At 37.7% G+C, this 23,416-nt stretch overlaps 2 protein-coding genes across 8 annotated transcripts in view; one reads left to right on the top strand and one right to left on the bottom strand.

The window, feature by feature from the left end:
• LOC133649000 (uncharacterized) overlaps positions 1–23,416 on the top strand; it is a 1,204,785-nt gene that overhangs the window by 1,047,722 nt on the left and 133,647 nt on the right. The window lies entirely within an intron of this gene.
• The window catches only part of ebf1a (EBF transcription factor 1a), a 141,984-nt gene that overhangs the window by 58,077 nt on the left and 60,491 nt on the right, over positions 1–23,416 (bottom strand). For all 7 annotated transcript variants that reach the window (XM_062045656.1, XM_062045658.1, XM_062045657.1 and 4 more), the window contains exons 8-9: positions 19,908–20,049; positions 13,842–13,972 (exon numbers count right to left, since the gene is read on the bottom strand). In XM_062045656.1, coding sequence (XP_061901640.1) covers positions 13,842–13,972; positions 19,908–20,049 — 273 coding nt within the window. The remainder of the gene's footprint in view (positions 1–13,841; positions 13,973–19,907; positions 20,050–23,416) is intronic.

Below are 23,416 nucleotides of genomic sequence, written 5' to 3'. Positions count from 1 at the left end.
AAAGCCTAATTTGCACATTTTTTGTTCCATGTTGGCAAGATGCATTTCATAGTTTTTTGTTTTTTATTAGTGCTGTTAAACGATTATATTTAAATTTGATTAATCACACCTTTGCATTCTATTAATCATGATTAATTGCAGTACATTTCTTGCATGCATAATTTAAATCAACTTTAAAAAAAGACCCTGATATTTTGGCAATAATGCCATTTCATTGTCAGACTGTCATACAGGAACGTGTTATACTTGAATGCACTTTATTTATTTACTCAAAACCTGGTCACAGTTTTATTTAAAGTACAGTCGGTTTATTTGAAAGTGAAATTTGCCAGAGAGCAAAACAGTTGGAGTCTCCTCAATCATCTTTGCCCTGACAAATGCATTACTTACAGCAAAGCAACCCGCTCCACCTATCAGGTAAACATCCAGATTAAGGTAAGGAGCATTTGTGGTCAAAATAAATAGCGCAAATAATCTGTATTTTTACACTATTAATGTAATCGATTCTTGTGATTAATCACATGTTTTTATTTATTTATTAATTATGTATTCTTCAACTAATTTCCCTATTATAATTACGCAGGCAGACAATCACAACAATTTAGAGCGATTTGCACTTTTTCCTGCATTTTTGTTTGTAATAAACACTTAAAAAATGTATTTACATTGTAATTTTGGGGGAAAAAACCTCAAAAGCCTGAGAGATCCAGTGAGGACTTGTAAACTGCTGTCAAGGTACAGTACATAAATGTTAGATTTGTTAAAATCTTGTGCTTTTGGGGCTTAAGCCTCCAAAACAACACTTGAAACAATGATATCAGATTTGTAAAATCAAAAGCCAATGCAAAAAGATGAGCCTCAAAACATTGGAACCTTTGCCGCAGCTTATTTATTTGTATACATTTTTTTAAAGCCCCAAATTCAGTCATTTTAGGCTACAAAAATCACAAAAAAACAAGCAAAATTCTCGAGAGTCTGATTATTTTGATGATTTTACACCAATTACCGATTAAACCATTCAAAAGCATGCATTCTTTGGGGGTGAAAATAAAAAATCCCAATGGCCTTTTTACCCTAAACTCTGACAACAAGGAACTATAACCTAAATATACGATGTAATGATCAATATTTAAATAACTAAAAAAAGGGCATCAAGTCGTCCTCATACATTATTATCAAAAATATTTTAACACCAAAATTCACTTTTTTCTCATATTGTTGCCAAAGATATAATCGGAATTCTTTAATGTTCAATATGTACACATTCAATGAAAAATACAGTACCTTGTGTAAAACATTTAATTTATCCTCACAGTCATCACATATGTTTTATTTGTATGTTTAATATGTCCAAATAAGGTCATTTCCAATTAGGAGCTGCCGATGTCTTGCAGTTGATTTCTTTTAACAAAATAAACCAGCTTGTTTTCAAACAGCATATGATGGTATTACATAATTGTATTTATAATGAACAATGAGTGCTGTGTATGAATGGTTAGCATGTCTTCCTACTAGCCAGGTGGCAATGGTTTAAATCTGGCTATGATTTTACTCCGGGTATTCCGGTTTCCTCCCACATGGAAACTAAATTGTCCATAGGTGTGAATCTGGGTGTAAATTGTTGTTGACTGTATCTGTATGTGTCCTGTGATTAATTGGTGACCTGTCCTAAAGACCCTAAAGTCAGGCTGGGGTAGGCTCCAGCTGACCCATGACCCTTTACAGGTTAAGTATTAGACATATCATAAATTAATTTCTTATCAAAATTGGCATAATTCATAGGTTAATGCAGCCAATTTTGACTATTGCGTGCATCAATCAGTAAAGTTTGACCTTTAATTAAAAACATTAAAAAATTATTCTCTGATTGATCAGTCAGATAATATGGTGGCAAATTATAAAACAATCTAATTCATCATGAAGCATGCAAATCAGGGCTGTGAATCTTCGGGTGTCCCACGATTCGATTCAATATCGATTCTTGGGGTCACGATCCGATTCAAAATCGATTTTTTTTCAATTCAACACGATTCTCGTTTCAAAAACAAATTTTGTTCCCGATTCAAAACGATTCTCTATTCATTCAATACATAGGATTTCAGCAGGATCTACCCCAGTTTGCTGACATGCAAGCAGAGTAGTAGATTTTTGTAAAAAGCTTTTATAATTGTAAAGGACAATGTTTTATCAACTGATTGCAATAATGTAAATTGGTTTTAACTATTAAATGAACCAAAAATATGACTTATTTGATCTTTGTGAAAATATTGGACACAGTGTGTTGTCAAGCTTATGAGATGCGATGCAAGTGTAAGCCACTGTGACACTATTGTTCTTTTTTAAAATTTTTTATAAATGTCTAATGATAATGTCAAAGACGGATTTTTAATCACTGCTATGTTGAAATTGTAATTAATATTGATACTGTTGTTGATAATATTCATTTTTTTTTCACTACTTTTGGATTGTTCTGTGTCGTGTTTGTGTCTCCTCTCAATTGCTCTGTTTATTGCAGTTCTGAGTGTTGCTGGGTCGGGTTTGGTTTTGAAATTGGATTGCATTGTTATGGTATTGCTGTGTATTGTTTTGTTGGATTGATTGATTACAAAAAAAAATATTTTTTTTTTTAAATAAAACATTTTTGAAAATAAATTAAAAAAAATAAATAGATTTTTTTAAAATGAGAATCGATTCTGAATCGCACAATGTGATAATCGCGATTCAAATTCAAATAATTTTTTTCCCACACACCTAATGCAAATGTTAGAATACTATACAAAATATACAATAAAGACACACATTTGGACTTGAACTTCCTTTGAAAGAGCATACATACATATTCAGCTGGCCTTCATGCTGCCTACTATCTGTTGTTTCGGGGACATTGATGCGTGTTTTGTATATCTAATCACTGGTACAGGGCTGAAAGAATGATGTTCAAGTTGTCTTCCATAGCAAAATAAATAACAGTTCAAAGGTTAAAGTCTTCAAAACAAGGAACTGACCATATTTTTATATTTTTAATGGATACTTTTTTTAAATTATCTACACATACTTTTGACAAAATTCTCTTCATTGATGGATGAAACAACTTAACCGTCGCCCTCTTCATCACTTCCTTTTTTTGGACTCGCCCCCACCTACGTGAACACTTTTTGTCACGTGGACTAATTGACCCATTGGACTTGTCTGGCCTTTTACTATAAAGACAGTGAAAAAGTCTTCATCATCATCATTCTTAAGCTCACGTTTGCAGAAGTTCGCTCTTGGTGTTCACGTACGTAATTGACAATGCTTTTGCGGGAGTGAGACCAACACTGTAACATTTACCAGGTGCCTGTTGGAAATAAATACTTGGGAAATCTTCCAGAAATCCCAACCTTTTGACAGTTCAGCAAAAGAATGCGGGTAGAGTGTAACTCAAATATCTGACAGTTATTATTATTGATAAGATTACAGTTGGTAGAGCAATAGATGATGTCTATTAACTGACACCTTCTATGTTAGCTACTTCTCTTTGTTTATAATGTCTATTTTTTGCTGGATTTACTCTCTATTTTATGCTGCAGCTGTTACATATACTGTAATATTGTACATGGTAATTGTTATATATTGTATATATGATATAAACATATAATATAATATATCAGTATATATCCTATACTGTACATATATTATGTAAATATTACATATATATGTTATATTTTATATTGCTTTTAGTCTATTTTATACCTGCATTGTTCTTTCCATCTTTTACATCATTTGTAACTGAGTTACTGTGTGGAACAATTTCCCTTGTGGATCATTAAAGTTTGTCTAAGTCTAAGTCTAAGTCAGTGGTTCTTAACCTGGGTTCGATCGAACCCTAGGGGTTCGGTGAGTCGGGCTCAGGGGTTCGGCGGAGGTCAAAACACACCCGACTCATCAGGTAAATACAAACTTCTCCCTATCAGCGTATTACGGACACCGCAACAGCTGACTGGTTTGCAGGTGTGTAATTTGTTGTGAGTTTATGCACTGTTTTGGTTTTGTTGTTGGAACAAGGTGATGTTCATGCACGGTTCATTTTATGCACCAGTAAAAAAACATGGTAACACTTTAGTATGTGGAACATATTCACCATTAATTAGTTGCTTATTAACATGCAAATTAGTAACATATTGGCTCTTAACTAGTCATTATTAAGTACTTATTAATGCCTTATTCGGCATGGCCTTATTATAACCCTAACCCTCTAACCCTGACCCTAACCCTAACCAAATAACTCTAAATTAAGTCTTTATTACTTAGAATATGTTCCCCTAGTGTCCAAAGAACTCTAAATTAAGTCTTTGTTACTTAGAATATGTTCCCCATACTAAAGTGTTACCAAAAACATAACTTTGTCTTGAATTTGAAAAAGAAAAACATTTTATTTTTCACTAAAGAAGGGTTCGGTGAATGCGCAATATGAAACTGGTGGGGTTCGGTACCTCCTACAAGGTTAAGAACCACTGGTCTAAGTCTAAGTACGAAATGCGGCTGCTAGACTTTTGACAAGAACAAGAAAGTTTGATCATATTACGCCTATACTGGCTCACCTGTTCCCCTCCAAGGTTTCTCATTATATCCCATTGGGTTGAGTTTTTTCTTGCCCTGATGTGGGATCTGAGTCTGAGATGTGGGATGTCATTGTGGCTTGTGCAGCCCTTTCAGACACTCGTGATTTAGAGCTGTATAAATACACTTTGATTGATTGATTGATTGATTGATTGATTGATATAACAACATTCATCCCAATATTGAAATAGTGATACCTCAAAAGATGATGATCCTTCTTGGTATTCTTTTTAGTACTATCGTCCAGTAAATCATCTTGCTCTAAAGGCCTGAGGTGAGCTGATAAAGCCTAAGGCAGTGTCATGCTAAAGATGGTTATCAGTGCTGACATGGATCTTTACAGAGGGCTTCAAAAGTAGTCTATGAATAAAACAGCCCTCCCTCCGCAAACATCTATTATGCCGTATAAGTAAACGTATGATATGCTCATCCTCGCTGCCCCTGTCTCGGTGTCTGTCAGTGCTGGTTGTCTAGCTGCCGTGAGCTTACATTAAAGCACCACAGTTGTCTTTAAGAGGCTCGCTTAGAGTGGCTGATGAGCCCACTCGCCATGCGTTTGTGTGTGTGTGTGTGTGTGTGTGCATGTGTGTGTGTGTGTGCGCGCGCTGAAGGCTCTTTGAAGGAAAGCGGCAACAAGACAAAACACAGATGAGACCTCACTGAGTACTCGTTTTCTGCATCCTGTGCCCAACTAGCACTCAAAGCTGGAGGCGCTCAGAAGCTATCAATGCTCCTGCCAGCGTGCACGGATGTGAACGTGCACGTGTGTTGTTCAAACCCTCCCTTTTATTGCTCACTTAACTAGGCTTTCATTCTGCCATTGTGTGACCCCCGCTCACGTTCCAGTACGATAATATAGGGAGCTTTTTATAGAATAATTTCTTTACTAAAGAGAAAGCTGTTTTACTGCGCCAGTCGCTGACCTTCAATTCCTCACATGGACTGAATTTACATTTTAGTCATGTGGCAGATGCTCCTTACAAAGGGATGCATATTTTTCAAATACAAATTCAATAAAAATACACAGGGAGCTGAATATTTGTGCACAAGTGACACAAATAAACAATGAGTGAGGTGAGAAGGCAGAAAGCTGCACATCCCAATGGATTAAATCCATTCTTATGATTCTCCTTGTGTGCAGGGTGACCTGGAACCTATCTCAGCTGACTTTGGGTGAGAAGCGGGTACAAACATTTGTCACCAACCAATCCCAGTACACATAACGAACGAGATTTCTCTATAGAATCTTTTCTCTGGTCAACAAAAGCACCATGAGGATTCTAGCGGGAACTCTCTCGTTCAACCCTTTTTCGATTACGCTGGTACCCTAGCACCTCCAAAACCCTCAAATCTAGACTCCAAACATCCCAGACCAAGCTAGTCAGATTACTTCTAGACCTCCACCCCAGATCACACCTCACTCCTACCCACTTTTTCAAAGTGGGCTGGCTCAGGGTGGAGGACAGAGTAAAACAACTTGCACTGAGCCTAGTCTATAAAATCCACTACACCTCCCTGATACCGAAGTACATGTCAAACTACTTCCATAACGTAAATGACCGCCATGACCACAACACCAGGGGGAGCTCCACTAACCACGTTAAACCCAGATTCCGATCTAACAAAGGTCTGAACTCATTCTCTTTCTATGCCACATCAATGTGGAATGCGTTCCCAACAGGTGTAAAAGAAAGGGCATCTCTATCCTCCTTCAAAACCGCACTAAAAGTTCACCTCCAGGCAAATTCAACCCTAAACTAACACCCTCCCCGGATTGTTAATAATCAAATGTAAATAATCAAATGTAGATACTTTTTCTTAAGCTTTCTGATCTCTCTCTCTCTCTCTCTCTCTCTCACTCTATGTCCACTACTTGCTGTACATATCCTACCAAGTCAGACTTAAACTGTTTCAATGTACATTTCTCTGATGATACAATTGTTGATGACTGAAGTGATGATAACAACCAAACCTAACTCCCCCAGTGGCGTGCGGTGAGGTTAATGTCTGGTGAGGCACGACTGCATCATCACAGTCAAATTTAAAAACATATGAACCTGCAGTGCAGGTGTACCTAATGTTGTGTCCCTGCGGTCGTTCGTGGCTCCTGCAGTGCGAGCATTGTTGTTTTTGCACTTTTTGGCTTCTTGTTAAGTGACTTTTTTTGGGTGGATTCGGTCTTGCACGTGGAGGGTTTGGGTGTGGGCTTTGGTTGGTGTGGCCGCGGTGCTCCCGTCGGGCGGTGCGTTCTGCGGCGGAGGTGCTTGGCACCAGGAGGCGGGGTTATGATACGAGCCTCACACAGTGTGTCTCCGCAGCAGATTTATGATCGCTCAGCACTAAAAATACGTTACACACATACAGTTGTTGACAAAATATACTGTACATTATATACCTCAGCTAACTAAACTATGGAAATGTATAATATAATTCATATAGCAATACGGTGTCACTGCATAGCAGGCCAGCAGTTAGCCGAGTCGCAATCCATGGTGAGGCACAAGTGCCTCAACTGGCTGCTGATCACCGCACCGTCTCTTCTCAGTATTTGAACGGCAAATGTGAAAATAAAAATAAAAATAATCTAAAACTGGTGAAGTTAAATGGAAAATAACTTTAGTATAATCACTGGATACATATAACAATTTAATTAATTTTTTTTTCTTTTTCTTTTTTTTTTCTTTCCATGATGGCAGGTGAGGCCCCGCCTCCCCTGCCTCTAGTGACTGCACGCCACTGAACTCCCCCCACCTCCACATCCCACACCCCGGATTGTAAATAATGTAAATAATTCAATGTATATACTCTGATGATTATCTTGTGTGATGACTGTATTATGATGATAGTATATATCTGATAATAGATATCTGTATCATGAATCAATTTAAGTGGACCCCGAATTAAACAAGTTGAAAAACTTATTCGGGTGTTACCATTTAGTGGTCAATTGTACGGAATATGTACTTCAATGTGCAATCTGCTAATAAAAGTCTCAATCAATCAATCAATCAAAGTCAAAAGTATCGATACTTTGATACCAAGACCATACAAACACGCACAAAATACATCCATTCCTGCTTTTTTCAGTATCGTCAGTACCAAATGATGTACAAAGATAAGCTTGTTTACTGAGTCAGCACCGAGAAAGAACGTCTGCTGTTTTAAAAAAATGAGCCAGCGTTTTACAAAGCCTATCACGACTGCGGATTTGGCGCTTCCGGTTCGCCCTTTTTTTATTGACAATTTTAATGGAGGTGTGTCAATGTAGCATAACTCAAGGTGTGATGTAACTCCGCTTGACAACACATCTGGTTTGCCAGAGAATCAGACTTAGCAAAATTGTCTGTGTTCCACTTTAGCGAGTTAAGACCTGATATACTAAAGGTTTGCTTGCACGTGCAAACTTGATAGCACATGCAAAGCTGATCTACTAACCATGCGCACAGAGTATTGTGTCTCTTTAGTGATCAGAATAAGGAGCACAATCCATTTAGCACGTCTGTCTTCTGAATATGCAGAATATATGCTGACCATCAGAATGCCCACAATACTGGGAGGAGATGATGCAAGTGCAATTATTCTGTCAGACTGTCTTACAGGAACACGTTGTATTTGAATGCACTTCATTGATTTACTCAAAACCTGGTCACAGTTTTATTTCAAGTACATCCATCCATCCATTTTCTACCGCTTGTCCCTTTTGGGGTCGCGGGGGTTGCTGGAGCCTATCTCAGCTGCATTCAGGCGGAAGGCCGGGTACACCCTGGACAAGTCGCCACCTCATCACAGGGCCAACACAGATAGACAGACAACATTCACACTCACATTCACACACTAGGGCCAATTTAGTGTTGCCAATCAACCTATCCCCAGTAGGGATGATACTCGAAACCGGTTTTCCCGGTTGTTTGATAAGAAATGAACCGAGTCCTCGGACTCGAATCCCTTTTTGAGAACCGGTACCCGTTATCGAGACCACTATAGTAAAGAAAAAGAGTTGGTTCTTTATTGAAATCCCTCGGAACGAATCCCGTCCCGACCAGAAATGCTCCGTGGGACATCACAATAAATGGCGTCATGTAGCTCAGTCATTAGGCGCAGATAGGGAAAGCAGGAAAAAAATGGACGGGAAAAAGCGCTCCAAGGTGTAATAAAGTTCAAAACAAAAAGGTATAATCCAATGAATAACTTTACTGACAAATTTGAGCAGACTACAAACACATGAACACTCACAACCTGAAACATAGCAACCAGGCTAGCAACGCACCTCCTTTACGGCAGCTGTCGCAACGCAACCGCAGCACATACATATATGACATCTCCCTTTTTTAACTTTTGTTTTTCTTTACTTGTAAACGAAACAAAATCACACTGTATATGTGTTGTCTGTCTAATTATAAATAATGCAGACGAGGCGTGTTGGCTGAGTTCTTGACGTTTACTTTCACAGCGTGCTCATAACCTCATTCTTAGCTGCCGGGTGACAATATGCAACACTTTTCGGGGCTAGCGCGCATGCTCGTCACTCCCGTTGCATGCTGGGTAGTGTAGTTGTTATATTCCCTAGCTCATAACATCTTTCCCCCTATAAAGAAATAATGTTAACTCAATAAAGTGTATTTCTTTTTTTAGCTTTAACTTTTCATTTTTTAGCATTGTAACCACATTTGCAAAGAACCTTTCTATTCATAGAATTTTCTTTCAATAAAGAAATAAAGTGCAAAAATGTCAAAGCATCATAACAAACAGTTATGTCAAATAGCAGCAGAATTGCACTTTTTGGAGAGCTGTATTATTTTCAGTTTTGTGCCCAAGGGACTGATTTTATTTAACACTATATTATTATTTATACACCAACAGTGATCACAGAGACAGGTTGTTTTTGTGTTACTGTATATATTGTTTTTTGTGAAAAATCCCACTTCATATACTTTGGGTAACAACAGTCAATATTTATTTTTTTTATTTTATTTTTTTAGAGGGGTAACAGTCAATATTTATTTATTTATTAGATTAAATAGTTTTCTTACATAATAAAAGTGAGCTTTTGTTAAACCAAATAGTGTGTCTTTTTTCCATATACAACAACCTATCTGGACTCGATAAGAGAATCGATAAGGAATCGGTTCGATAAGAGGATTCGATAATAGGCTCGAACTCGATAATTTCTTATCAAACATCATCCCTAATCCCCAGTACAGTCGGGGTTTATTTGAAAGTGAAATTTGCCCGAGAGCAAAACAGTTGGAGTCTCCTCCTCACTCAACTAGCTCCACCTATAAAGTAACCATCCAGATTAAGGTAAGGAGCATTTGTGGTCAAAATAAATTGTGCAAATAATCTGTGTTTTTACACTATCAATACAATTGATTCTTGTGATTAATTGCATGAGATAACACGTTAACTTTGACAACCCTATTATTTTTATGTATTCATCAATTATGTATTCTTCAACTAATTTCTCTATTATAATTACACAGGCAGAATACTCACAACAATTTCAAGCAATTTGTCCTTTTCCTTGCATTTTTTTTGTAATAAACACTTAAAAAATGTATTTAAATTGTAATTTATATGTGTATTATATATTTGTATTATATATAAATATACATATACAAATATAAATAATTTATATTTGTATTATATATTTAATTTACAATAACAAGATCTGATAGCTCAGTTACAGCTCATGTTATTCTATTCTGTGTTATATGTGTTTTATGTTGCACAATTGCGCCAAGTAAAATTCCTAATTTGTGAACCCGTTCTCAAACAATGGCAATAAAAACTCTTCTGATTCTGATTTTGGGGAAAAAACTCATGAAATCAGACATCTCAAAAAAGGCCTGCGAGATCCTGTGAGGACTTGTAAACTGCTATCAAGGTACATGTTAGATTTGTTAAAATCTGGAAGGCTTGTTGAAGGAAGGCGGCAACAATGTGGGGAGGAGATGATGCAAGTACAATTATTCTGCACACAGTTTGATTTATCAAGAATAAAACTCAACGGCGAGGGCTATTTTACATCTTTATTTGGCACGCATAAAAAGTGCGCGCAAACTGACACAGCTGTAAGAAAAGAGGCGATTGCGCAGCAGCTCTATTCTACATATGCTTGTCAACATATATGGACTGTCAAAAATAAAAATATCAGACATATTGTCAGATCACACATCATTTTACAAGTTTACAGCTGCTGGATGACTTAAGAGGCTGATTAAAACAAATTTATTTGGTGCGTTTTTGTTTCTGTTGGTATTTTTTTTCCTATCATATTTTTTTTTCATACAGAATATATAGTAATAACGTATTTCCTATGTGAAAAAAACGTTTAGGGCTATATAAATAAACATTGATTGATTGATTGATATTTCAATATGCATTTCATTGCATATTCTTCTTCACATTCACAGTTACCGCAGCACTGCTTCTAAATTGGCCAGAAAAAGTGGCACATGTCTGCTGCTTGTTTCAAAACAGAGCAAAACCGACTGGATGTGCAGTACATGATTGAGTGTCTTTGTGGTAAAAGCCCCAATGGTACACCCAAAAGACGTCATTTAAATAAGGGGGCCTGCACCGTTTTTCAATTGTACACACAGTCTTAGTAGATAACATGCAACACCTCCACTAAGTCCACACATTTTTATAGTTTGCACATGCTGTTTAACCCGTGGTATTTGGATCTTAGTAGTTCAGGCCCTTTATTACTATATTTAGCGTGTAGAGATGCATATTAAAAGTGAAAGAGGGGTGTCATGCATTTATTCGATAACCTGTACAAGCGGCCACGAAAGTAGGTGCCAGGCGAGTGACAGCCCAGATCCGCCACCACAAGCCCAGAGAGCGTGCATTACAACAGAAAAGTGCAACCCAGCTTTTATCACTTCTAAAAGTGCTAAGAAAACACAGCTTCGAGACATTATTTTGTCATTTGGCAACACTTTTATACATACATACATATATATATATATATATATATATATATATATATATATATATATATATATATATATATATATATATATATATATATATATATATATATATATATATATATATATATATATATATATATATACATATATATATATATATATATATTCGAGGTTTCTGTGGCTTACCCGTTATACAGTGCTCAATACCTGGGTACAGCGGAATACAAGCCTGTTGCGCAGGTTTCCCCTGCTCGATAAAATCTCCTGTCAAGCAGGAAAAACCTGCGAAACAGGCTTGTAGGGATGATATAGCCTCTGATTTTTTTCTGACCTAACGTGTGTATATATATATATATATATATATATATATATATATATATATATATATATATATATATATATATATATATATATATATATATATATATTAGCCTAATTCATTACAAATAAATGACATGATATTGTTTGTTTCATATATTTGAAGGCTCCACACCACTGCTTTTCTTTTTTAAAGTGTAAAATAGTTAAATATTGTAATTTATGAGCATCTTCATAAACACAGTATTGTTTGTTTTGATGTACTATAGAAGGCCATAGAACACATTTTTAGTTACCTCTTGGCAGCTGATACTGCAATTTGAATTCCTTGCAAAAAAAATGTTGAAGTTCAGTGTTTCTAAATACTTGATCATTTTAAACTTTCTTCAATAAAGTAGTGTATTTAAAAGTACATGAGTTCTGTTATTTTTTTTTTCTTTCCATCACAGTATTGAAAAAGTATCAAACATCATGGATATTCATAGGTATCAGTATCGTCTACTGAAATCCTGGTATCGTGACAACCCTAAATGCACATACTGTATACAGTATACACACAGCCATAAACTGACATTGAGAGAGCCAATATTTGCCCACAGAATCTTGCTGGTGTAAGGCATACATGTTGATCACATGTATATACATATATGGCAGGGATGTCCAAAGTGCGGCCCGGGGGCCATTTGCGGCCCGCAGGTAATTTTTTAACGGCCCCACGGCACATTCTAAAAATACGATTAAAAAAAACAACAACATAAAAAGTGGTAAAAAGAGTAAACGGGTGACAATAAAACGTTGCTTTGTTGACTCTAATACCACTAAGCTTTCATGCAGGCTGTTTCTTTCTTTAAAACATAATAATGAATAAAAAACAATGTTATTATGAATTATTGACCTATTCAAGGTGCCAATTAGGTCACATTAAATATTCCACTTTGAGATATTTTTTGGGGAAAATGTTGCATATTTTGTGTTTGCCATATAAAAAACTATGGTTTTTTTTTTAAAGAAGGGCCTAAAATGAACAAACAAGGAACATAATAAACAACAATACAAGTTATAATTGACGGATAGATCTGAAGTTGATCTCGAGACTATTGTGTTAACAGTTTTTTTAAAAATTACGATTTATTTTTTAACACTTTACTGAGCAGGGCCCTTTTGGATCCCCAATCATTTTAGTGGGACTTTTTTTTTTTTTAAGTGTCATTGCTCAAAAAAAAAAAAAAATTAAAATCAATGTTGTTATGAGTTATGTTATGAGCTCCAATTATTATATAATCTGAAATGTTCCACTTTAAAATTTTATTGGGGGAAAATATTTCATATTTTGTGTTTTTTCCATAAAAAACTGGGTTTTCTTTGACAAAAAGGGCATACAACTTAAATCTAAAAAAAACAAAACGTTATATTGACAGATATACCTAATGTTGATCTAGATATTTAAACTTTGAATAATAATAATAATAATAATAATAATAACACTAAATAATCACTTTTTTAAAATGTGTTTATTTTTAACCTAAACCCTTTGGAGTCCCCGGTATCAAGCCTGAGTGGAGGCCTAAATGTATATTTTTTATACATATATTGTATTGGTTTTTAAAATAAAAAATATCAAAATGGCCCCCGCTTGCTTTGATTTTTCAGTGTGCGGCCCTCAGTGGAAAAAGTTTGGACACCCCTGGTATATGGGGACGGCGTGGCGGAGTTGGGAGAGTGGCCGTGCCAGCAACCTGAGGGTTCCTGGTTCAATCCCCACCTTTTGTACACTGTTGGTGGTGATTCATTGCCCAGCAGTGCGTAAATGTGTTCCTGTATAGTATTTCTCCACCAATGGTCATGTGGTGACATAAATTATGGTATTTTGAGAGGTAATCATTGAAGTCAGACATCACTGAAGGCCTAGGTGAGAAACGCACGGCCCGCCACTGTGTTTATGATCATCATAGCGATGCCTATCAAGGTGACAAGAGAGTGACTCACCTCGCTCCAAACCAACATGGTGCCGAAAATGACCTGCAGTCCGTCAAAGAAGTTGTCCCCGATGATGATAACTGTAGCGCCCCCTGTGGTCCAACCTTCACTGGGGCTAATGGCTTTGATGCTGGGGGTTGCTGAGCAGATGAAAGGACAGAAAGAAGGAGATGTTAAGTAACCTAATGACAAGCCCATAAAGGTCTTTGCTGCTGGCACCATAGAGAAGACCTTTATGGGTACGACACATGTAGCAGTCCCCTCTTTCACACACACATTACCTGCTCTCCTCATCCATCCCAAGGGTTGAGAACAAGAGAGGAATACTAATCAGAGTGATTATACGCACCCCGTTATTAAACATCACCCCTGCCCTGTATGCGAGGGCAGCGGCGGTGTGCTTGTTTTATGACACGTGGCAAAGCGTGAAGGCGTGTAAATGTCAGGTGTGCTGAGTGTCTGATCAAAGGCCATGCGACCGGGGAGCGGGGCCGGGCCAACAGTGGCGCTGCCCTCGGAATACGCCGCCCTCATTAAGCAAACACTTAGCACTTGCTCAGCTATCTGTTTCCTGCACACGGTCATCTCCAAGCCTGGCGGCACTTTTTCTAATGTGTTTCGCGAGCTTTTTGTGTTTTCTTTCAAAGCATGTTCACTCTACACGGAACAACAAAACAAACAATGAGTGGCGCTCCACCGTTACGTGACCTTATCTGCCGGTATTACGGACTTAGAGATTGCGGGATGTGATTGAAGAAAAAGAACAAAAATATATGTTTATACGAGCTAAACCTCTGTTTTTGCGCGTCTGACATGTTGTAATTCTGCAAAAGCGGCATAATCCACTTTAGCCTAGGCTGACTCCCCCGGCCCATTGAAGCCTGGCCTTTGCGCTTTGCCTGACTCTGTGTTCTGTTGATCTTCCCCAACAAGCCGGAATGATATTTAGCCTCCCGATATGCCTGCAGAGATCAACATTCACCACGCGGCAATCTGTGGCTGTAATCATAGCCTAAGATGCCTCCTTTTCGCAGCCGTTGATATTACGTGCGCTCCATGCGGATGTGTGTGTGTGTGTGTGTGTGTGTGTGTGTGTGTGTGTGTGTGTGTTTGGATTAACCAGATGGTGGAACGTGAATCCATGTGATAGGATTATACTTTGGGGTGTTCCTCTGTGCCATCTGTTCAACTCTATGCACTGTTCATCTATTATCGCTTGAAATGAGCCCCCCCAAAGTTGTGCGTGCCGCACACACGGTGCCGGATGGAAAGTGAAGGCAAAAACAAAAAGGAAAGCGCGGCGTCTCCGAGCTTAGCATTTCATCTTTGCTTTGTACCATCAAACAATCTTTGCTCCCCCTTCTCCTGTCAGGCACCTCTCGCTTCTCTTCCTTCACTCCCGTTGTTCCTCCTCCAACCCCCATCATCAGGAGAATAAAAAAAAAATCACAGGGAGGAAATTCCCAAACAAATCTCTCTGACACAAGGAACATCTGCTAGTGTGGCGAGTTGCACTGTTGTTTCATTGTAATATCCAAGCCTTTATGATGACTCCAATATGTCTTTGTGGACTTCTCTAATCGCCTATCAGACCAGGCCAAGTGGTCCTCCGCGCCTCCGGAGACTAGTCATTAAAAAGACTTAACCACAGCGTTCAATCCTAATGCAATCTACCATAGGCCATCATGTAAATCCTGGCTTTTTTTTTTTTTTTGTCATTATCATCCCCGAGGTTGACTTTCCTCAAAGAGAAAGAGAAATATGTTTCTCTTATTCAATCTCTAGGAAACAGAAATGAGAAAATAACTGGATTAGAGATTTGGGAATCAGTGCGTGCTCCCTAAATCATGTGCACATGTCATTATGAAGTATTAAAGGGTCTGACTCTGCCAGCGCAATGTGCATGGGTGTGTTTAAAAACCTGAGGGATGGGGAGTGATGGAGGGCTGCGGGATAAAAAGCAGGTCTCCGAGGAAATAAAGTCAGTGTTGGCTCTAAGCAGAACAGACCTCATAAGACACGTAGTGCTTATGCCAGGCAGAGTAGAAGGCCCAGAGGCGGAGACCTGAGGGGAGCAAGACGCCAGGGACGCGCAAGAGACTCACTAGCTACCACTTTCTCCTCTCTGAGGCGCGACTTAGACACACTACAAGAGACCAAAGTGAGAAACATGAGCGAGGAAGAAAGACGGAGGAGAGAATGAGCTCGGAGACAGACAGTAAGAAGGCGAGGAGGAATGTGGGGGGACTGGGGGAGTGGGGGGTAACTGGAACGAGATGGAGGACAAAGAAGCTTGATGATACTGTCATGAAGTACATTAAAAAAAAAAAAAAAAACGTGTTCTCTCACATTGAATACTGCTTTACAGACTAGAGATGTCCGATAATATCGGCCTGCCGATGTTATCGGCCGATAAATGCTTTAAAATGTAATATCGGAAATTATCGGTATCAGTTTTTTTATTATCAGTATCGATTTTTTTATTTTTTATTTTATTTTTATTTTTATTAAATCAACATAAAAAACACCAACTCAAAAAACCTCCCTCACCATTTACACTCATTCACATAAAAGGGTTGTTTCTTTCTGTTATTAATATTTCTGGTTCCTACATTATATATCAATATACATCAATACAGTCTGCAAGGGATACAGTCCGTAAGCACACATGATTGTTGGGCCACAAATAGTACTAACCTTTAACAGTTAATTTTACTACTTTTCATTAATTACTAGTCTCTGTGTAACTGTTTTTATATTGTTTTACTTTCTTTTTTATTCAAGAAAATGTTTTTAATTTATTTATCTTATTTTATTGTATTTAAAAAAAAAAAAAAAAGGACCTTATCTTCACACCATACCTGGTTGTCCAAATTAGGCATAATAATGTGTTAATTCCACGACCGTATATATCGGTATCGGTTGATATCGGTATCGGTTGATATCAGTATCGGTAATTAAAGAGTTGGACAATATCGGAATATCGGATATCGGCAAAAATCCATTATCGGACATCCCTATTACAGACTATGTGCATGTATTACAATTACAATTTATACATTTACAATTAAGATATTTGACAGAAAACCTTATCAATACTGTAATATTTTAGAGAAATGTGCGTTTTTACACTATGAAAACCTGCAATAATTCAAAAGTGCTATTTTCTTTCATAAATGTATATACTGGTATGTACATCCATAAAAGAAGAGCCGCAGGAATTGGCAACAGCCCAGCAGGCACACGACATTGATACAACGTTGATTATACACACATGCCCTTTAAACCTGACTTCCGAACAACGTAAAAAAAATGTTGCATTGGTAAATTTAGAGCAGGGGTGTCAAACTCATTTTAGCTCAGGGGCCGCATAGAAGAATATCTATTCCCAAATGGGCCGTAGTGGTAAAATCATGGCATGATAACTTAAAAATAAAGACAACTCCAGGTTGTTTTCTTTGTTTTACATTGGCCAAAAATAGAACAAGCACATTCTGAAAACGTACAAATCACAAATAATCCTCTGGACAAAACACTTCAAGTTTGTTGAAAATTCTGAGGAAATTGGTGCAGCTTCAAAAACACTTTTTCTGTGTATCTACGAAGCCAGGATTAAACTTTAAGTCACAGTCGTTCTGGGATTGAACAAAAAACACAACATGTAAACTAGGTGTCAAATTAAAGTTAAAAGTATCAATGATAGTCACACACACATTACGTGTGGTGAAATGTGTCCTCTGCATTTGACCCATCCCCTTGTTTACTCCCTGTGAGGTGAGGGGAGCAGTGGGGCAGTAGGGGTGGCCACGCCAGGGAATAATTTTTGGTGATTTAACCCCCAATTCCAACCCTTGATGCTGAGTGCCAAGCAGGGAGGTAATGGGTCCCATTTTTATAGTTTTTGGTATGACTCGGCCGAGGTTTGAACTCACGACCTACCGATCTCATTACGGACACTCTAACCACAAGGTTGCTGAGCAGGTGGAAATACAGGAAATATTTCCTTTTTCATGTCCACGTATCAATCCAGTGCTAACTCAACAAACCTTAAGAAACGGAGGTAAAAACTAATTCAAAAGGGTTTAGTTCACTTTTCTTGTGTTTGACAGAGACATTTTGGGGCAACGAGGGTGCCAAGTGACGATGTGTTCGAAGCAGAAGACATAAAACGACAGGTTTTAAGTGTCTGTGGGTCGAAGAGGAGGAGCCACAGTCACCCTTTACTGTGTACCTCTTGCTTGGCCCTGGTATAAATCGTTTGCTTGCCTAAAAGAATTACTATTGTGACATCCAATGGACACATTTAGAACAGCATTTACTTTCGTAAAAAAAAAAAAGCAGCTCATTTCTATGCTTGGCACACTCATCACATGGGCCGGAAAAAACCTGTTCGCGGGCCTGATCCGGCCCATGGGCCGTACGATTTAGATAATAATGATGTCTAACGTTGGGAAATGACCAAATTTCAATGATCAAATCAACGTCAGAAGCCGACATTGATTAAATGTTGTCCCAATGTTAAGTTTGAGTTGCTCAACGTCAGGAGCTAATTCAACAAGTTCTCAACACTGTTTCAATGTTTTGTGCCTGCTGGGAGGTCAGGGACGAGAGTTGATTGTGAGTTTCAACACAGAAGAATGTTGTCTGTCTATCTGTGTTGGCCCTGCGATGAGGTGGCGACTTGTCCAGGGTGTACCCCGCCTTCCGCCCGATTGTAGCTGAAATAGGCTCCAGCGCCCCCCGCGACCCCGAAGGGAATAAGCGGTAGAAAATTGATGGATATATATATATATATACATGTATATGTATATATATATATATATATATATATATATATATATATATATATATATATATATATATATATATATATATATATATATATATATATATATATATATATATATATATATATATATACATATACATGTATATATATATATATATATATGTCAAATTATTTTTTATTCAATCACATTAATCACATTTTGGAATTTAATTAATCATGATTAATCACAGGTGATTGCTCGCTTGAGTAATTGAAATTAGCTTAAGAAAATACCCAATATCTGTACAGTAATGTCATTTTATTTTCAGAATGTCATCTAGGAACATTTTTAAATATTTTACTTGAACAAGTCATTTATTTGCATACAACTTGGGAACAGTTTTAACTTCAGGGTGTATTTTGAAGTGAAATTTGTGATACTATTTTTGTGATTAATCACATTAGTTAACTTGTTAATTTTGACAGCCCTAATAAATATACTATTTTAAATTATTATGTTTTCCCCACAAATTCTCACTATGCTTATGTCTTGTCTGTCAGTCGGGGCTCTGGTGTATTTGCAGATGTGTCATTAGTGTTTGGGGGCTTGCCAAGTCGACCAGGGGAGCAATGACCAGGAAACGTTGTGTAGAAAAGGACAGGTTACTTACTGGCATAGTCGTGCTTTGCTTTATTGTGGGGACAGAAACGCAAACCCAAATAAGCAACCACACGTTCAAAAACTATCCCAAAACGCTGCGACATGCAACTCACAAACTTTGCAAGCGACTTTAGAAAACAAGTAACTTGATATACGCAGACTTGGCAACACTGCTGCTCGCTGCTAGGAATGGTGAACGGTGGTTAGGCACGTTGATGTGGATGGAAATAACCTTGGTCTTGTGGAGCGAGCGACCTGCCACGGCTTCTACGCTAAAGTTATCATTCAATTTACCCTTTTTTGTCAATTTCTGCTGTCTAGCCGTTCCTGTGGCTTAACATCAGACGGAACGCCACTGTATGGATTGGTGGTCACATACGATAATCCTTTAACATACATTAAAGGAAAAATTTGTTGACTGGTTATTATCGCGTTCATTTTGACAGTCCTTGTTTTTAATCCATATTTAATGTATTGAGCTAGTGTGTCACTCTGTTTTATTCGTTGTGGAACTACGGATGGAAATTAGAAACCTTGCAAATATCTGGCATGTTGACACAATATCCTGTGTTATTGTGTTCATTAATGTGCATGGTCCCTTAAAATGAGTTAAAAAAAACAAACAAACTGTATTTTCAGTGCTCACCGTGTTCCAGATAGGACGGTGTGCCTTCCGAGGGGTCCAGTCTTCGAGCTCGGCGCCCGTGTTTGGAGTTGTTGTGCACAAACATGTTGTCAGACACGGCCAGGACATGACCCTCCACGCTCACCGTAGTCGACACAACCACCTGAGACCGAGGAAAGACAGATGGAATGCATGAAACTGGAAAATTGACTAAAATTAAAGCGGAACAAACCATTTGGATTAGAACCTAATTGTACACGTTCATAGAATCTTAGCTTCTGCATATACCTTCTCATAAAGAAGTTGATACATCATTACATGGGAAATCATGGGCAATATTGTAAAAATAATATGGCATTAACCAAAATAAGTCGAACATTGTTTCTTTATATCTGAACAAAATGTCTTACCTTTTGTAAAGTAGTTTTTTTTGTGTGTCTTTTTTGCACAATTACGCTTACCAACAAACACAAATATGACAATAGACACATAATATTATGGATATTATCAATACCTGCCTTATTTTGTTGGACCACCTTTAGCTTTGATTGAACGTTTGCTGTTGTTTCGTTTCTACAAGTTTCTGCAAAGTCACAACTCATTTCTATACAAAGTTGCATACGTTTTTGGCCAAAACCTTGTACTGATAACTTATGTTGTAGTGTATTCATCGGACCATTGCACAACTTTTTATTCAGCACATCCCAAGTATTCTCAGTGGGCTGCTCCCCTAACCACTCTTTCACAAGTATTTCTGATAGTCAGAAAAACATGGGAATTATGGGCTTATGATGTCTTTAAGTTGAAGTGGGGTGGTACATTTATGGCAATATCTTGTGGTCACAATAATGGATTACGTTAAGCTCCGTAATTTGAATGATGCTGACACGTTTGTTAGTGGATACTTTCTAATACACTTGAAATACTTTGCATCTGTAAGTTATAGTTATTTGATGATAGTTTGTATTGACAAATGTTGTGTTTTAGACTGCAATATGTTACATTACAACAGTGCCTCTCAATTATTTTCTAGATAAGAAGAAAACAATTTGCACTTTCCCCACTCTTCACCGTGACTATACACAGTATACTTTCTGTATAAAAATTGTTAGCGTACACCTCTGCATAACACTAAAGAAAACAAAAAAATAAATAAATATAGATCAACTTCAAAAAAAAAAACATTTATTAATATTGCTTTTTAGATTGTAACAGAAAATATTTAAATTGTATCAATTTGCCTGAAAAAAATAAATAAAATGTAATCCTTATTTAATCAGTACACATTTTTTGACCAACTTAAACCGACTGATACTAGAAATTAAAATAAAATAAACTCAATAAATAAAAAATTGAAATTGATCAGCACCATTAACTCAGGACAACATTTTAACCTACAAAACAAAAATGAATAGCACAATTTGTGGTATTTTTCTTTTTTCTAATTAAAATGAGTCGAAATTAATGCTAATGAGCATGTTTTGTAGTGCATAGCTTTTCGAAGAGAGGTTTGAAGCATGATAATGCATGATACTGATAAAGCATGTTCCCTGAGGTTACACGCACCCGCCCTGGCATCGCACCACGCACTTCCAGAAGGGCCTGCCCAATTATTTGAGAAGGCCTGCATTAAGGACACTAATTTAGTATGTCTAGCTTGTGTGCTATTGTGCGCTTCGCTATTTTTGTAGCTGCTCGCTCTTAGTATCTCACAAACGACCATGTTTACCTTTAGTAAATGACTACACTGACATGCTAGATAAGAGCTACCATGTGTGCTTATCGGAGGACCTTTGTTAAGCTGTAAGTGAACACACTGAGAACTGATTGTATCAGACCGCTTATATCGGAAATTTCAAGTGCAAGCCGATATCATTTTTTTTCTTTTTTGCTGGGATCGGACCAATATCAATATCGGATCAGGACATCTCTAACCCCAAGCCTTTTTGCTTAGGTACATCCAGATGTGTACCTTATGAGCTATACAGTAGTATTTAAGTCCCCTGGCCCATTTTTCAAAGTTACATAGTGTTCCATGACACATACTGTACCTGTCAACACTACACCGTTTTTTCTGGGAATCTCCCGCACGTTGTCTTTCCTTTCCGGTGCTCTCTTGTTTCAATAGTTCATGCTTACTTAAATTATCATGAACAAAAAAAAAAACCCTCCCCGATCTTGCCAAAGCAACACACCTTCTGGTTCGCTCGTCAACACTAGGCCTTCAATTCAAAAGAACAGCAGGAAATAACACAGATTTTCAGAAAAATGACTTTATTTCTAAATGCATTTGTTGATATGTGAGGTTTTTTGCCATTTACTGCAACAGAGACGTTTGTGTGAGTTGGTCTTTTTTTGGCTAATTGTTGCCTACTTTCATAACCCACTAGTACAAGATACATTTTGACACTTGTGTTTCTACAAGCTCCTTTGTGTTGAGCAAAGTGGTGATTGTGATCAAACATGGCTGTCTCGATGCTGGGATTTATTCTGAACTGAGAAGCGTGTAATATAGAAAGTTCTTGCTTAGAATAAGCTGCTAATACAGGGTGCCCACTCTTTTTTTCTGCAGGCGAGCTACTTTTCAATTGACCAAGTCGAGGAGGTCTACCGCAATTGATATTTATATAATTTATATTTATTTATTTATTTATGAAAGAGACATTTTTGTTAACAAGTTAAAGGTGTTTAATGATAATACAAGCATGTTTAACACATATCGATTCCTTTCTTTCATGAAGACAAGAATATAAGTTGGTGTATTACCTGATTTTGATAGCTTGCATTGATTGGAATCAGACAGTAGTGCTGATAACTTCCACATTTTCAAATGGAGGAGAAAACAAGTCCTCCTTTGTGTCCAATACCACATGAAAGTGGTTGGTTTTTGACATCTTATTTGTCCAGCTTCCATACTTGTTTTCATACACTTCGCAAGCTAGCTTTCTGAGACTCTTATTTTGTTAGCGCAGGCAGGATGAAGCAGGGCTTTTATTGTGACGACAGGAACTGTGCGGTCGGTCTTTAGAGTTTTGACGGCGGGTACGGTGCGAGAGTCTGTTGAGATAAAAAGTGTTTCTCGCCATCCTCTCGGTCATTTTTTCTTAATAATGATCTGGCAGCAGCAGGCGTCATCTCACAAGACCCTCGGGTGCAGTGAATGTCAATCAAGTGACGAAAGTGACGTCATAGTGAGGATAGATGATCGCTATTTTTAGTTCTATTTTTTTCATGCCTGGCTGGCAATCAACTGACACACCCGCCATGATCGACCGGTAGCTCGCGATCTACGTGATGAGCACCCCTGTGCTAATACATAGGGTGCTCTACTGGGACGGCGTGGCTCAGATGGTAGAGCAGTCATACCAGCAACTTAAGGAGTTCCAGGTTCAATTCCAGCTTTCGCCATTCGAGTCACGGCTCCTGTGTCTTTGACCTCTCACACTGGTGGTGGTCTGTAGGCGCAAATTGGCAGCCACAGGGCAGCTGTGGCTACAAATGTAGCCTACCACCATCAAAGTGAGAATGTG

This window comes from Entelurus aequoreus, linkage group LG04, assembly GCF_033978785.1.
Source record: "Entelurus aequoreus isolate RoL-2023_Sb linkage group LG04, RoL_Eaeq_v1.1, whole genome shotgun sequence".
Classification (NCBI taxonomy): Eukaryota; Metazoa; Chordata; class Actinopteri; order Syngnathiformes; family Syngnathidae; genus Entelurus; species Entelurus aequoreus.
Note: the sequence above shows the minus strand (reverse complement) of the source record. Positions and strands in the feature narration are given on the sequence as shown.